Here is a 15757-nt window from a genome sequence, read left to right as displayed (position 1 = left end):
TGAGAAAGGGCAAAGTATACTCCATCTCTATGGAGGACTCCATACAACTCTTTATATATATTACAAAGGATGTTGAACACCAAGGAGAAATACATCTGAAGTAATAAGAAGTGAAAAAACCAAGGCAGAAATTTGTAGATACAATTTGATTCTCTGTCTTTACATGTACACACACCAGTACACACACAAAGCAAGAGAAAAGACTAGAAAAAAAATTATGTCAGCATGTTAACACTGGTTCTCTCTGGATGGTGAGCTTATTGATGATTTTATTATTTCTTAATGGTTTTTTCCCCAGATGTTTTTTTCCCCAATGACTATGTGACTCTATAACAGAAAATAAAGCGAAGTCATTTACAGTTTATATTCTGAAGCAGGGAAGTGTGCTGGGCATGCAATGTGATTTGTGAGCATGGGGGAGTAGCGGGTTGGAGGGGAGTCAGCATCAGCCTCAGCTGCTCATACAACCCAGAGAGACTAAATTCCCAGAATTGACGTTCTGTCTGCAGTTTGCAGTCATCAAAGGGTGGGGTGGCGTCAGAAGCTGCTGCTTCCCGTGCTGACAGCCAGCTACTGACCATTGTGAGCTCAGCAGGCCTCCATCTGTGGTCCAGGGAGCTTTTTCTAATCACACCAGAAATGGAGCTATTAGGAAAAGGTAAGGAAAAAAAGAAAGACTTTACCTGAGTCTCATGGTATTAATAAGACTTCCTTCCAGGCCCCTGGCTATCTGCTAGGAAATGGAAACAGTGATATTTTCAGACAAGCCACGTCTCCATGCTTAGAAACAGGCCAATTATGTGAACACGATGGCCCTGGACTCAGGGCAGGGACGAAGAGCAAGGTGAAGTTAGTCTGAGAAGTCCCAATTAGAGACTGTTTTCAGAGATCTGCAGCTTTCTGCTTTCTTCTTTCCAGATCTACATAGTAGCCGACTGACCAGGCAGGAGAGAGGGGAGCAGGTTATCCAGGGTTTCATAAGTAAGAAAATGTCACCTGCAGTCACTGGTTTTGGCTCTGATGAATCCTGAGATTCTTTTAGCCACATCTTGACTAAGACATTCCTGTATGCAGTGATTTTTGTAAGGATGCTTTAAATAGCCTGCCTGTGTTCTGAAATTCCTTGTTAATCCTAATGATTAGTCACCTTTCTCCCTCCCTCCCTTCCTCACACCCACCTTCCCTTCCTTCCTTCTCTCCTTCTTTGGACAAAGATGCCTTTCTGTGACCCAGCAGGAATTAGTTGTAATTTCTGAGTTAGCACAGTCCAGACTGTCAAGGAAACACTTGACAATTCCATCACTTTTCATCATTCTACTTGCGTAGAGCCGTGCTTCGGTGCATATGAAAGTAATCCAACCCTCAGGGTGGTATTGAAGGAGTAAGAGGAAGTCTGACTCAAGGAAAAGAGCACTAATTTGTATTCATGAATGTGAAACCCATCTAGGCTTTCCCCAAGGCCGAGGCCCTGCACAACGCCTCCATCTTTGATGGCTTCGGAATCCGAAGGGGTTTGTTGGTGGCTTGGAGTGGCAGACTTTTCACTTTCTTATCATAAAGCTCCCTGCTATACAGAGCCGTTATGACACGTGAATATCTCGGTTGCTTATACAGTTTTGTTCGCAGGTGCCTTTTGGTGAATGAACGTACAAATGGGAAATACACTAATTACACTGTTGTGGATCTGAATCATGAGCTTGGCAGTGTGGTGTGACGTCTTCTCCAGCAGGACCCTTGACGTCCCCTTGGCCCCCATGCCCATGCCACCTGCTTCTCTGTATCACACTCCACGCCTCCTCCTTGCTGGTGATTTATGAGCATGTCTTGGGCCACCCATTTTCCTGTAAGCTTTTTGATTGAGTGCAAGAGGGGTCTGTGCCGAGTTGTCGCTCAAATACAAACATGACTCCTCATTCAGAGCTGAACTACACCTAAGGGTAAAAGGGCTGAGAAGCGGCTTCCCAGAGCCCCGAGGCCCTGGAAGAGTGGAGGGGGAATCACTGGGGACTGAGCAGGATTCCAGGAACTGGGGGGCCCCTGCCCCACTGTGGAATTTGTCCCTCTTCCACACTCATTCCCTGCTGATGTTCCCATGGGCTTCAGGTGGACAGAGTCTGAAATCTTTGAGCATGCCTCTCTCTGCAAAAAGGGCCTGGCCCTACTTGGAAGCAGTAGCATCCCATGCCCACCCTTCATCCCCTTTCTTCCCTCATCTCTTGTCCCCTCCACACCGTCCCCTTCTCTGCTCCTGCAGATTTGTTTATTCGTTCATGGAAACAAACTCGACATAGCTCAAACCAGTTGCCTTAACTGAGCATCTGTGATGAACTGGGTGCCAGAGGGGTCTTCAAGGATCCTCCTACTCCCCACTCTCGGGGAAGGCAGGCAGCAAAGAACTCACATGAGTGCACAGTGACATGTAATACCTGCCCAATGCAGTTATAGGAACCACACTGGACACACCGAAGAAACAGCAGCTAATTTTGCCCAGGAGGGTCTGAGACGCCTTCCTAGTGGATTTGGCGTTTGAGTGGAGTCTGGAAGGAGGGGTAGAGTTCTGACAAATGGGCACTTCAGGGAATAGTGAGTGAGGACACGGAAGCGCCTGTGGGCAACGCGTGTAAGAAAGAGGAAAGGAAGCGGAAGAGGGGCGGAAGTCCTCCATGGCTGAGCGAGCAGTTTGGACTTGGTGTGGCAGGAGTCAGTCTTCAGCTCTGACTGGACTCTCTGTTCCCCCCCGCAGCCCTGAGGGTGGGCAGGCCTCCGTCTGGCTCAGTGACAGCAGGCAGGCCGGCTCCGTGAGGGCAGGGCTGGCCTTGCCCTAAATGCCTGGCTCAGCGCTGGACATGTTGTAAGCACTCAGTAAATAGCTGCGGAATAAACAAATGGTAGGTGTCACTCTGCTTTCTGAGCACATGGTCCCAAGAATCCTGAGGCTCAGCCCGAGTCCACCAGGACATGCAGCCGTGGGTCCGTGATGGGGGCAGGGGCACCGGGGCAGTCTTTCCATCCCTGCCCTAGATGGCCCTTCCGGCCACCACTGCAGTGCTTCAACCCTGGGGGAAGGCAACCTGCATGAGGCTCAACCATCAAGTTGCGTGGTTGCTAACTTTCGGAAATTAAGACTTATTTAACTGGCAGGCCTTGTTTTGGGTGCTCTGCTGTCTGAGAGGGAACGCCTGCCTTTCTGGGAAAGGCCTCCAGTGTGGGTGCTCCCGCGAGATTCCCTCATTCTGAAAGGGGTAGAAGTGGTTTCGAAACAGGCAAAATTGATCCATGGTATTAGCAGCCAGGCGGGTGGTGCCTGGGTGGGGAGACGGTGCCTGGGAGTGGGAGGAGGGGGCCTCCAGGAGGTGGGTCACATTCTGATCGTTGACCTGGGTACTGGTTACACCAGTGTGTTTATCTTGTGGAAATTCCTCAAGTTTTACCAGTAGGAATTACAAGCTTTTCGATATGTGCACTTTACTTCATTTAGAAGTTCACTTTTAAAAAAGAGAGAGAGTTATAAAAGATGAGGGCAGAGAAGTGTGTAGCTTTAGGCAGAAAGCCTGGAGTTAGGGTCAGAATCCCACAGGTTGAGGGTTGAGATGGGGGGTTCAAGGGTAGGAGGGAGACTCAAGATGGAGGGGATATATGTAAACTTATGGCTGATTCAACGTTGTATGGCAGAAACCAACACATTATTGTAAAACAGTTATCCTCCAATTAAAAATAAAGGGGCTTGCTTCCCTGGTGGCTCAGTGGTAAAGAATCCACCTGCCAGTGCAGGAGACATGGGTTTGATCCCTGATCCGAGAAGATCCCACATCCTGTGGAGCAACTAAGCCCCTTGCGCCACAGTTACTGAGCCCACGTGCTGCAGCTGCTGAAGCCCGCGCCCCCTAGGGCCTGTACTCAGCAACAAGAGAAGCCACCGCGATGAGAGGCCCGAGCAGTGCAGCTAGAGTTGTTATTGTTGCTCAGTTGCCAAGTTGTGCCCAACTCTTTGTGACCCCACAGATTGCAGCATGCCAGTCCTCCCTGTCCCTCACCAGCTTCCGGAGTTTGCCCAAGTTCATGTCTGTTGAATCAGTGATACCATCCAAACACCTCACCCTCCAATGCCCTCTTCTCCTTCCGCCCTCAGTCTTTCCCAGCGTCTCTCCCAGGGTCTCTTCTGGTGAGTCAGCTCTTCATAGTGATCAGGTTGCCAAGTGATTGGAGTTTCTGCTTCATCATCAGTCCTTCCAGTGAGTATTCAGGGTTTATTTCCTTTAGGATTGACTGGTCTGATCTCCTTGCAGTCCAAGGGACTCTCAAGAGTCTTCTGTAGCACCACAGTTCGAAAGCCTCAATTCTTTGGTGCTCAGCCTTCTTTATGGTCCAATTCTCACATCCATACATGACTACTGGAAAGACTATAGCTTTAACTGCTGACCTTTGTCAGCAAAATTATGTCTTTGCTTTTTAATACATTGTCTATGTGTGTCATAGCTTTCCTTCCAAGGAGCAGTCTTCTAATTTCATGGCTGCAGTCACTATCCTCAGTGATTTTAGAGCCCAAGAAGAGGAAATCTGTCACTGCTTCCACCCTTTCCCCTTTTATTTGCCATGAAGTGATGGGACAGGATGCCATGATCTTAGTTTTTTTAATATTGAGTTTTAAGCCAGTTTTTTCATTCTCCTCTTTTCACCCTCATCAAGAGGCTCTTTAGTTCCTCTTTGCTTTCTGCCATTAGAGTGGTATCGTCTGCATATCTGAGGTTGTTTACATTTCTCCTGGCAATCTTGATTCCAGCTTGTAACTCATCCACCTCAGCATTTCGCATGATGTGCTCTGCATATAAGTTAAATAAACAGGGTAACAATAAACAGCCTTGCCGTACTCCTTTCTCAATCTTGAACCAGTCTGTTGTTCCATACAGGGTTCTAACTTGCTTCTTGACCAGCATACAGGTTTCTCAGGAGACAGGTAAGATGGTCTTGATATTACTAAAGAGTTTCTCACAGCTTGTTATGGTTCATACAATCAAAGGTTTTAGCATAATCAATGAAACAGAAATAGATGTTTTTCTGGAATTCCCTTGCTTTCCCTTTGATCCAGTGAATGTTGGCAACTTGATCTCTGGTTCCTCTGCCTTTTCTAAACCCAGTTTGTGCATCTGGAAGTTCTCCATTCATGAACTGCTGAAGCCTAGCTTGAAGGATTTTGAGCATAACCTTATTAGTATGTGAAATGAGCATGACTGTATGGTATTTGAACCTTCGTTAGTACTGCCCCTAGTTTGAAAAAAAAAAAAAAAAAATTCCAGAAGGTTGCAATTCTATCCATCCCCAGAAGAGGGCAGCATTGCACCACTTAATAACCTGCAAGAATGAAGCCCAAGCTCCTTATTTCTGCCCCTGCCCCTTCTGGAAGCTTAAAGCTACTGATTTTGATCATCCTACTGATAATCTTTACCTTTGGGATCCAAATTATTCCCTCCCTTCTTCCATCCCAAGGACATATTTCTTATTTCTATTAATAGTGACCAAAGCCATGTACTAAGAGTGAGAAAGGAAAGGAAAAACCTCAAAAACTAGTGCACAGGGACACTAGAGCCTAAGTCGGTAACGGCACATTCATCCTCCTGCCACTGAGCCCAGCAGGAAGAACGTTGCAGAGTGTCTCTTTGTGTGAGGCAGCAGCATGTGAAATTATTTGAGGAAGATTCCTAAAAGATGAGCTAGTGGTCAAAAGTGTGCACCCTGGGGGTGTGCAAAAGTCGGCCCCGTCGAGCCCACTGCTGCCCAGGGAAGGCCCCACCGGGTGTGGGGGAGGCCGCCCTCGCACGTAGGACACTTGTTCAGCTTGCTGTGTAGCCACTGTCTTCGTCTGCCCAGTAAAAGTAACCATATGATTTTCTCCTTCTGTTTTAAAACTGTGTTATATCTTCTGTTGTAATGAGGTTAAAATCCAGGTGCCACCCCAGATTGGATGGAAGGCACAGATGGCTTCAAGAGCTGGCAGCCCCAAACATCCATGTCTTCCTCCCTCCGTCCCGCCGTCCGTCTGTCTGTTCATTTGTATTTTTTCATCCATCGTCCGTGTTTTGAACATGTTTAAAGGGCCTGTCGTCCATGGAAACAGTGCTAAGCGCTGAGACAGATGAAAGGACAGTCCTTGTCACTACGGGGTAGGGCGGCGGTAGACGGGTATTTATGTTGTCATCAGTACACAGCCTGGGCGTGCTCCTCATGGCCGAGCATGCTGGACATGGCAGGACCCGAAGGAGAGTCCAGAGCTGCCTGCAGGGGACAGGGATGCCCACCAGAGAAGGGGGTGCCTGCGCTCAGTGCTGAAGGCCGGGTCTGGGTTACCCCAGGAACTCAGGCTGAGATGGGCATTCCTGCCGAGTCCTAGGGAGCGTGGCTGGTTCTGGGGACAGCCAGGTGTCCCTGGGACCTCTCTGAGGACCAGGGGCATTTGTGGAGGGAGAGGCCCAGAGGGCAGACGGGGCTGGCGGCAGAGAGAGCTGCACACTCGGTCTGCGGGCAGGGGCCCTTGAGCTTCCTGAGGAAAATGCAGATCTGGGGTCTTGGGCATCCAAACCCCAACCTGCCCCGGATGCAGCGCGTGTGGCCCAAGGACACCAGGTTCCTCACGGTTCTGTGCCTGTGTTCCTGAGAAATGGGAACCACAGACACCATTGCTCCGCCTTAAAGGTGCTTCTGGGGTAAAAGTCAGCCTGAGATCCAAGTACACTGTAACAGATCATTTTTCACATCACTCACGTTGTCTGGGGATCTTCCTGGGACGTGGTACAGAAGGACGTCATTCTGCCAGTGGTGACATTGCTGGTGGAATGTCTGCGAGGTAGAAGGAAGGCAGTTTTGTGACTCAAAGAGCTTATTAAGATAGCTTTTGGAGCCAGAACAATGGGGTGACTATTTTTCTGCACGTACGTCTTCCAAATTAACATGGTCCCATGGTGGACAGGCCCTATGACACTGAGTAACTTGACTAATTTCCATTTAATGTTAATTATATCGGGTGTTTTACACCTTGGCAGATACCCCCACACATACACACACCCCACCAAACTCACATATGCACACACACATACATACACATGCTCATAACAGGATTTTAAAACACAGAGACTAGGGGTCCTATTTTTCTAGCTGACCTTCATCTCATTTTCAGTCATCCCCGTTGTCCCACTCCATCCCTCTGAGTCCACTGGAGAATTTCCTTTAAACCGCATCTGTCCACACGGCTGCTGTGACGGGCTGCACAGTGTACAAATCAGGGCCCTGTCCAGAGGCCTTCTTCCTCTCTACAGGGTCCATCTGTATTAGCCTCGAGTGTGAAATGAGATTCTGTTAATTAACAAAGCCAACACCCCGTGCCTCCATCACTAGAGCTGCGTTTGTGCTCTGCTTGGCCTCTGTGAGGTTATTGGGTCTTTGAGTTGTTTGTTGTTTGATCCGTAAAGTCGTGTCCACCTCCTTGCGACCCCATGGACTGCAGCACGCCAGGCTTCCTTGTCCTTCACTGTCTCCTGGAGTTTGCTCAAATCCATGTCCATTGAGTTGGTGATGCCATCTATTGGGTCTTTGAGCCTCTAAAAAGCCACTCCATGTACGTGAGCTTGAAGCCCCCGAGGGTTCTCATGTTGATGGATGAGTTGTGCTGGGGGTGATGTTGGCAGAGAATGTCAATCTCTCTCCTCGCTCAAATGTTCCTCCCTGTGCTTTATAAGAGCGAAATACGGACACGTGCTCTCAGCAGAGGTCTCCACAAATTGAATGTGGAGTAGCTCTTTCTTACATACTTTAAAACTGCACAGCAGTTTCAAATCTGAAATAATTTCAGTTCGAGGGTCAAACCTCTGCTTGTCCTCTTAAGAGAAAACGTCTTCAGTTCACTATTCAGCCAGTAAGGGTGTGACTAACACTGCTTTAAAAAAAAAAAAAATAGGCACTATAAATAAATTATAATCCACCCATATAAAGTACTGAATAGATGCTGAAAATGAAATGAATCTGGGGAATTCCCTGCTGGTCCAGTGATTGGGCCCAGTGCTTTCACTGCCAGGGCCTGGGTTCAGTCCCTGGTTGAGGAGCTAAGATCCCGCACGCCATGCTGTGCAACCAAAAGGAAAAAGGAAGTAGATCTGTGTGGACTAGTAGTAACTGCCTCATCAGAGGGCAGTAGGCCTGGGAAGACAGGGGGAGAGGTGTTTGAATTTGAACAAAAGCGGTATAGTCCTGTATAATTTGCATGATTTAAAAATATTAAAAAGAATTTAAGCAGGCACTGTATAGAAGTTAAGGAACGGATTATCTTCATGAATAAAACCCCAACGTAGACCTCTTTGTATCATCCTGAACTTTTCGTTACTCCGGGCTCAGCATAACTGACGCTTGTGCACGCATGTGTGCTCAGTCGCTTCAGTCATGTCTGACTCTTGGCAACCCTATGGGGTCTAGCCTGCCAGGCTCCTCTGGGATTCTCCAGGCAAGAATACTGGAGTGGGTTGCCAGGCCCTCTTCCAGGGGATCTCCCCGACCCAGGGATCAAACCTGGATCTCCTGCATTTCAGGCGGATTCTTTACCGATGAACCACCAGGGAAGCTCAACTGACCTTTGTACATACCTTTAAAATTTACAAGCAGTTTCATGCAGTTGTTTCATTTAATCCTCCCAACAACCCTTTGAGGGCAGGTTTTTATGATCCCTATTTTACAGATGAGCAGACTGAGGCTCAGAGTAAAGAAGTGACTTGCCTTAGCTCATTGAGAAGCAGCACAGAGATTCCAATCCAGGACTGCCAGCTGTGAGGCCTGGTGTTCATGGCACTTCACCACGTTGGAAAGTCGTTACTCTCCACTGATTTGACCTAGTTTTCTTAGCATTTATGTGTAAGGAGCCATTTGTGCAAGTTGAATCGACAAGCGGTCAGCCTGTTTTCACAAAGAGCAGTTATCTGTACTCATCAGCTGGTAAGGCTTGTACTGCTCTCTCTGGATGCTTCCAGTCCCCGCCCCACCAGTTTTCTTCTCCTATTTTCTTTCCTCAGAGAGCCTTTTCATAAACTGCTGGCCCAAGGCCTTATCAAGGGGCAGACATTCCGCCTACCGTCTGGACAGTATCTACGGCGAGAGGAAGTAGATCTCACAGGTAAGAATGGCCCATCTGGTTGCTCTTGGAGCCAAGGAATATTTAGCTAGGAGGAACAGAAATCCACACAAAGGCGGGTTTCACCCAGGCACATAGGGCCATCGCCCAAACCCAGCTGCAGGGAGGGGCAGCATGTAGGAAGCCGCGGCCAATGCTGTCTCCTCTGTCGCTCTCCAGCCTCTAGTTCTGCTTCCTGCTCCGCTCTGTTCTCCTGCCCCTGCCAGGCTTGGATCCCGCTGTCCCTGGCTTCAGCATGCAGAGTGCCCTTGGGCAGATGCAGGGCCACCTCCTGCCTCACCTCCTCGGGACCCCTGGCTCCAGTGCCCAACAGCGTCAGCCCTGGCTCCAGTGCCCTCTCTCAGTTCCAATGCAGAGAAGGAGACTTAACCTTGTCAGGTGTCCTTCCTGGTCCCAGCCGCTGGGGCTTGGCTGCAAGGCCACCTCATCCCCACACGGCCAGGGAGGGCGGCCTCTGTCAGCACCATCCGGACGGAGAGTGTGGAGCGGGGAGGAGAGAAGGAACAGGGCTGCACAGCAGGACCCACGTGTAACGTGAGCCCAGTGAGCTAACCCCACGTGTGGACCCCGCTTATGGGGTGAGCTCACCTTCTGGTGACTTCACACGGACGGGGACCTCCCTCCAGGTGAAGTGACCTCAGACATGCTCTGCTGCCCCGAGACCCTGGCAGGTCAGCTGCCAGCTGCCAGAGGAGGCCCCGAATCCATAAAGAAAACAGCAGTGTGCGAGTCCTCCTTATCCTTTTTTCCTGTCCTTTTTGTATATACGTGATTTACTTTTTAAAAAGAGGGCATTGCTTTGTCTTGTTTTGTGACTGAGAAAAAGCTGGCAAGTGTACTACCAATTCATGAAAGGCAGATTTGTGGCGGGAGGTGGGCCTCATTTACTTGAAAACCAAAGCATGGTCACGGTGTCTAAAGGGAGAGAACACGTCACACTAAGTGAACTAGTGGGATTCTTCAAGTGGACACGTTGAACGGCTCCCTCAGTGTTTCCGGATTGGATACGCTGTGAAAACCGGCTCGGCATCCCCCCCTACCAACGCGTCCTTCTGGTGTGCAGGTTCCGACCCTGTTCACGCAAACACGGGGGAGAAGCTCGAGGTGAGCTGGGAGAAGATGAGCAAATCCAAGCACAACGGCGTGGAGCCCGAGGACGTGGTGGAGCAGTACGGCAGAGACACCGTCCGGCTCTACATCCTCTTCGCCGCCCCTCCGGAGAAGGATATCTTGTGGGACGTGAAGAGTAAGTCAGCCTCTCCTCCCAGCCGGCCGCCTCCGTGACCCGCCTCCGCGCCCAGGGAGTGCAGGGAAGGGCGTGTTCTTGCTGAGACAGTAGGGGAGGGCCCAGGGGTCCTATCTGTGGAGCAGGTAGCAGTTTGCCCGACATCCTGTGCCATTCCCGGGCCAGCGTAGTCAGACATAATGAGCCCCAGAGCACCGAGAGCGCGCGCTGTGGCTGCAGACCCCCGGTCCCCACTGCAGCCCTGCTGACCCCACTCCAGGGTGGGGCTGGGAGCCTGCCTTCAGCATAGACTAGGTGTTCTCCGGAAGCTTCTACGAGGATCCCACTTTGGGAACATTTCCTTGAGCCAGGCTGGTTTTTGTGGTACGCCTGGGCCCACTGCGGTCCACAGAGGCCAGTCCCCTCTTGGTGTAACCTGAAAGGTTTTTTCCTGGAACGGTGTCATTGCCCTTTACCAGGCCAGAGAACCCCACCTGGAGCCTGGCCCTGACGTCACCTGTGACCTCTGCAGTCACCCACAGCAGCCTCCAGAGCCCCATGGTCGGGGTGTTTGGGGGTGCGGGTGGGGGGCGTGGGGATTCCTTCTTCCAGAGTTGTTTAGATCTAAAACTGGGTTGGCAAGATCCTTTGGAGGAGGAAATGGCAACCCACGCCAGTATTCTTGCCTGGAGAATCCCCATGGAGAGAGGAGCCTGGTGGGCTGCAGTCCACGGGGTCACAAAGAGTCACACGCGACTGAGCATGCGCACATGCTGAAATACGTGAAACACGAAACTGGCGAGGACCCGGCCTGTGTTAAGACACCTCAGGCTGCGTAGCAGTGTGGCTCTGAACGCAGCCTGGGGACCAGTGCGGCCTCTGTGTGCTGCCTGTCCACGTGAGAGGTCAGCCTGCGCCGTGTAACTCAGCCCTGTCTCCATGCACACTGCTGGTTCGGAGGACGTTTTCGTCACAGCACAGCAGGCTTTCTTAACCAAGGAGGCGATGCCCTCCTGCACATCCTGGCCCAAACTTCTAAGCTCCTTTTGGGCCGGTGACAGTTGCTGGGAACCCTTTGAGTAAGCCCCTGCGTCCTGTGCTCAGAATATCTGGGGCCCTAAGAAGAAATGACTGAGTCAGCCCTGGGCTGAGTTCCCAGGCACTGGCAGCCAGGGAGGACCCTTCTGCCTGCCCTCGGGAGATCCCGTGAAGCATCTCCTCCTTCACAGGTGCTTTGTCGCTTAGGTGTGACCAGACCAGACATCCTCACGTTGTCTCTCTCTCTGTCGTTCACTAACGTCACACGCAGCCGACGCGCTCCCCGGGGTGCTGAGATGGCAGCAGCGTCTGTGGGCCTTGGTGACTCGATTTATCGAGGCCAGGACGTCTGGGAAGGCGCCCAGGCCTCAGCTGTTGAGCGACAAGGACAAAACCGAGGCCAGGAGGCTGTGGGAGTACAAGAACTCGGTCATCTCTCAGGTCAGAACTCTTCCCGGGACACTGGTTGATTCTGTGACTGAGCCCTCGTGGTCTGTGTGGCCTGCCTGCCCTGGGCGGGGCACACTGGGTCTTCCTCCTGTCTTCATCCTGCTGCTTTGGGTATTTATTTCCCCACGGCGGAGCAACGGTGCACAAGCTCTAAGGGCAAGGGACGCTCTTGAGAAATGGCTCCCCCTAGTGGTGATCTGAGGAGGCTGCCCGCTTTCCAGGAGGCTGCCCGCTTTCCATGTTTCCATATTTAACACATCCTACCCACTCCAGTGTTCTTGCCTGGAGAATCCCAGGGACGGAGGGGCCTGGTGGGCTTCCGTCTATGGGGTTGCACAGAGTCGGACACGACTGAAGCGACTTAGCAGCAGCAGCAGCAGGGCTTCCCTCAGAGAAGGCAATGGCACCCCACTCCAGTACTCTTGCCTGGAAAATCCCATGGACAGAGGAGCCTGGTAGGCTGCAGTCCATGGGGTCGCTAAGAGTCAGACATGACTGAGCGACTTCACTTTCACTTTTCACTTTCACACAATGGAGAAGGCAATGGCAACCCACTCCAGTGTTCTTGCCTGGAGAATCCCAGGGACGGGGGAGCCTGGTGGGCTGCAGTCTATGGGGTCACACAGAGTCGGACACAACTGAAGCGACTTAGCAGCAACAGCAGCAGGGCTTCCCTGGTGACTCAGACAGTAAAGAATCTGTCTGTAATGCAGGAGACCCAGGTTCGATCCCTGGGTCAGGAAGATCCCCTGGAGAATGGAATGGCTACCCACTCCAGTATTCTTGCCTGGAGAATCCCATGAACAGAGAAGCCTTGCGGCTACAGTCTGTGAAGTTGCAAAGAGTTGGACGTGACTGAGCAACTAACACTTGCAGATGAGAATCAAGTTTCATGTTATACCAATGACATACAGTATACATTATAAAAACAGAAATAGAATTTTAGAGTTGAAAGGGGTTGAAAAGACTCTGTTCTTTACTGTCCTCATCTTTAGCCTCTTCATCGTCGCTTCTGTGGGCAGAACTGAGGCACAGAACAGTTAAATGCCCTGTGCAAGTCACAGCCCATGAGGAACTGAGCAGAGTTCCCTGATACCGAGCATAGTGGAGACTTCTCCACTCAGAAACTTTGTTACACAGTATTTGTGGAAGTTACTGTGGAATGAATTTTGCAAATAAATTAATGGCTTATCTTCTTAGAGAATAGCATATTATTGTCTAAATAATTTTTAAAGATTCTTCATTGATAACATCCCTGTAAATTTTTCATCTGGAAGTCTGCTGTAACACCATGACATTCACCTGTTTAAGAACTTTGTGGAAAAATGCCATATGTCTTTGAAAGAAAGCACTTAGGAAGTCTGAAGCCACTTTTGAATGGGTACCAGATACCCCAAATTCTCCTTAGGCTGAATGTGTTCTTTTTTTTTTTTAAGATGTGCTGATTCAAATTTAGAAAGTCAGCCAAGGTCACGTCTCTGGACTCGGGTAACTGAGGACATTGAAGGAGCTGAGCTTTTCCTCTTGTGTGTGTAGACTGTAGTGGCCCCGGGTCCAGCATGGTCTCATTTAGTGACACCTCTTCAGCTTTATTTCCATCCTCTCTCCCATGCTGTAGAGAAACAGAGCTCATGAAATTGACTTTAGTCATCTGAGTGCTGCTTGAATGATTGTCTGCATATCGCATATTTTCTCTTTGAATTTGGCAAATTCTTCTCTTCTGTCAGATCATAGAATTGGGTTATTTCAGCAGGCTGGAAACTCTTGACATCTCAAGGATGTGTTAGTTTTCTGTATCCTTACCCATGGCTCAAAATTGAAAAGCATGCCAATAGGAAAAAGCTGACAAGTAGTATTTGTGTTCTTGTGTTGACTCTATATTTGAATATGTAAAAAAAAAAAAAAGAAAATGTAAAACTGACCTTATCCCCATATACCAGTAATCTTCAATGTGAGTTAAGGTCATGCCACCATGGGAAGTGACATCCTTTATCCCGTCTCCTGTTTGCTGTTTGGTCATCAGGTGGGTCCCGCCTCCGTTTCAGGTAATGATCAGTGTTTTCTTAGGCACCTGCTGTGGGAACCAACACTGTCACAGCTATAGAGGAAAAGGAGCAGTCTTGAGTGGCGGAAACAACATTGACTTGGACTTTAAAATTCTTTGTGCTGATAAAACATTATAGTGACTACTTGAGATAGTGAAAACAGTTATAAGTATCTTTTATGGCATACATTTAGTTCCACATTTTTTGGATAATTCAGTTTGTGTGTGTGTGTGTGTGTGTGTGTGTGTAAGCCTAACGGAACTTTGAACAAAGTGAACGATTCTATTTTCACCCATAGGTGACTGCCCATTTCACAGAGGACTTCTCGCTGAACTCTGCGATTTCTCAGCTGATGGGACTCAGCAGTGCCCTCTCGGTAAGTGGCCAGTCTGTGCCCATTTGCTCCTGGCCAAGGGGGGTTGGTGTGGTGATGAGTCACGTGGTAAGGTGGCCTGCCGCTCCCAGAGGGCAGAGACCACGCCTTTCTGGACATTTTATTTCCAAAGTTTGGTGTGCAGCAGGTGAATGGGTGTGACTAGGTTAACTGATCAGCCTCACCTCAGGAAGACGCTGAGTGTTGGCAAGAACTGGCAAAGAATAGGAGGACCCCTGAGATCCTTGAGAGGGGCAAGAGGACCCCAGCCCTGGGAGTTTCACAGTGCAGAACCTCTGAGCACGTCTCTGCACTTCCCGCTGGTCCTGCACATACAGGAAGCCTAGCACAGTGGTGACCTGCATTCTAATCTAGATTCCATCTCTCGCTTGACCGTGTGTCCAGGCACAGGTGACTCTCCCTCTGTCATAGCCCTCAGCTGCTTCATCTGTCACGTGGGCTAACAGTACTGCGCTCAAAGGGTGGGAAGACCCAAACCAGGTAGCATCAGCTGAAGGATGTGGTTAAATGCTCAGTCAACAGTGATATATCTGCTCAGGGCTTTCCTGGTGGTCCAGTGGTTAGGGCCCCGTGCTTCCCCTGCAGAGGGCCTCATATCAGGTTCAAAACTCATAAGGAAACTAAGATCCTACAAGTTGTGCGGCACAGCCAAAAAAATAAAATAGAACAATAATACAACTGCAGTTGCTGCTCCAGCTATTTTTAATACTGTGATTCAACGGGGAGAGTTCTTTGCCTAGAACTAAAGTGATGTGAAGAGTCCCTTCCCGCCTGCTTGTCTCTGGACTTCAGGTACCTTCATGGCCTCTCTCACCCATCTCTCTCATCTTGCATGCCTCAGTGTGTCACCCTGCTGTTCTCTTCTCTCCCCCAGCAAGCTTCGCAGAGAGTTGTTCTCCACAGCCCCGAGTTTGAGGATGCTCTCTGTGCCCTGATGGTGATGGCCGCCCCCATGGCCCCTCACATAACCTCAGAGCTCTGGGCAGGTAGGTGGCCGAGGCCTCATTTGACCTGTTACTACTGGCCAGCATGTGCTTCAGCCGCGTGTTGAGCCTTATTCGGGACTTGTGTCCTCAGCCGTGGGGCCCAGAGTGTGGCATCATCCCTGGGGACCTCTCTGTGGAAATGGGAGCGAACTGAGAATGGACCATGCAGGAGGACTTGATGGCTGTGCTGGGCCCGGTTCTCCAGACCCTGTGTTCAGAGGTCCCCTCTGACTTCTGAGGATGTTTTAAAGGCGCTTGCAGGAGGCAGGCAGCCTAGGGATGCTGTGTTTACATTATGCTTTTACCTGGGAGTTTCTGAGAAGTAGTATTCATTTCTTTTTTGTAGTTATTTTAGCTCTTCTCACCTGTTTATTCTTCTCAGTAGAACTCAGGTATAATTTTGTTAAGTTCTCCCAAAATCTCCTTGAGATACTTGAGTTGAGATTTTCTTAA

General features: G+C 49.9%; 1 protein-coding gene across 3 annotated transcripts in view; it reads left to right on the top strand.

The window, feature by feature from the left end:
• LARS2 (leucyl-tRNA synthetase 2, mitochondrial) overlaps positions 1-15757 on the top strand; it is a 146213-nt gene that overhangs the window by 114209 nt on the left and 16247 nt on the right. For 2 of the 3 annotated variants that reach the window (XM_061397048.1, XM_061397047.1), the window contains exons 15-19: positions 9048-9148; positions 10230-10412; positions 11701-11870; positions 14223-14300; positions 15193-15304. In XM_061397048.1, the coding sequence (XP_061253032.1) occupies positions 9048-9148; positions 10230-10412; positions 11701-11870; positions 14223-14300; positions 15193-15304 (644 nt within the window). The remainder of the gene's footprint in view (positions 1-9047; positions 9149-10229; positions 10413-11700; positions 11871-14222; positions 14301-15192; positions 15305-15757) is intronic. The other variant, XM_061397050.1, reaches the window with a different exon arrangement.

This window comes from Bos javanicus, chromosome 22, assembly GCF_032452875.1.
Source record: "Bos javanicus breed banteng chromosome 22, ARS-OSU_banteng_1.0, whole genome shotgun sequence".
NCBI lineage: Eukaryota > Metazoa > Chordata > Mammalia > Artiodactyla > Bovidae > Bos > Bos javanicus.
This window is presented reverse-complemented; position numbering and strand designations above follow the sequence as displayed.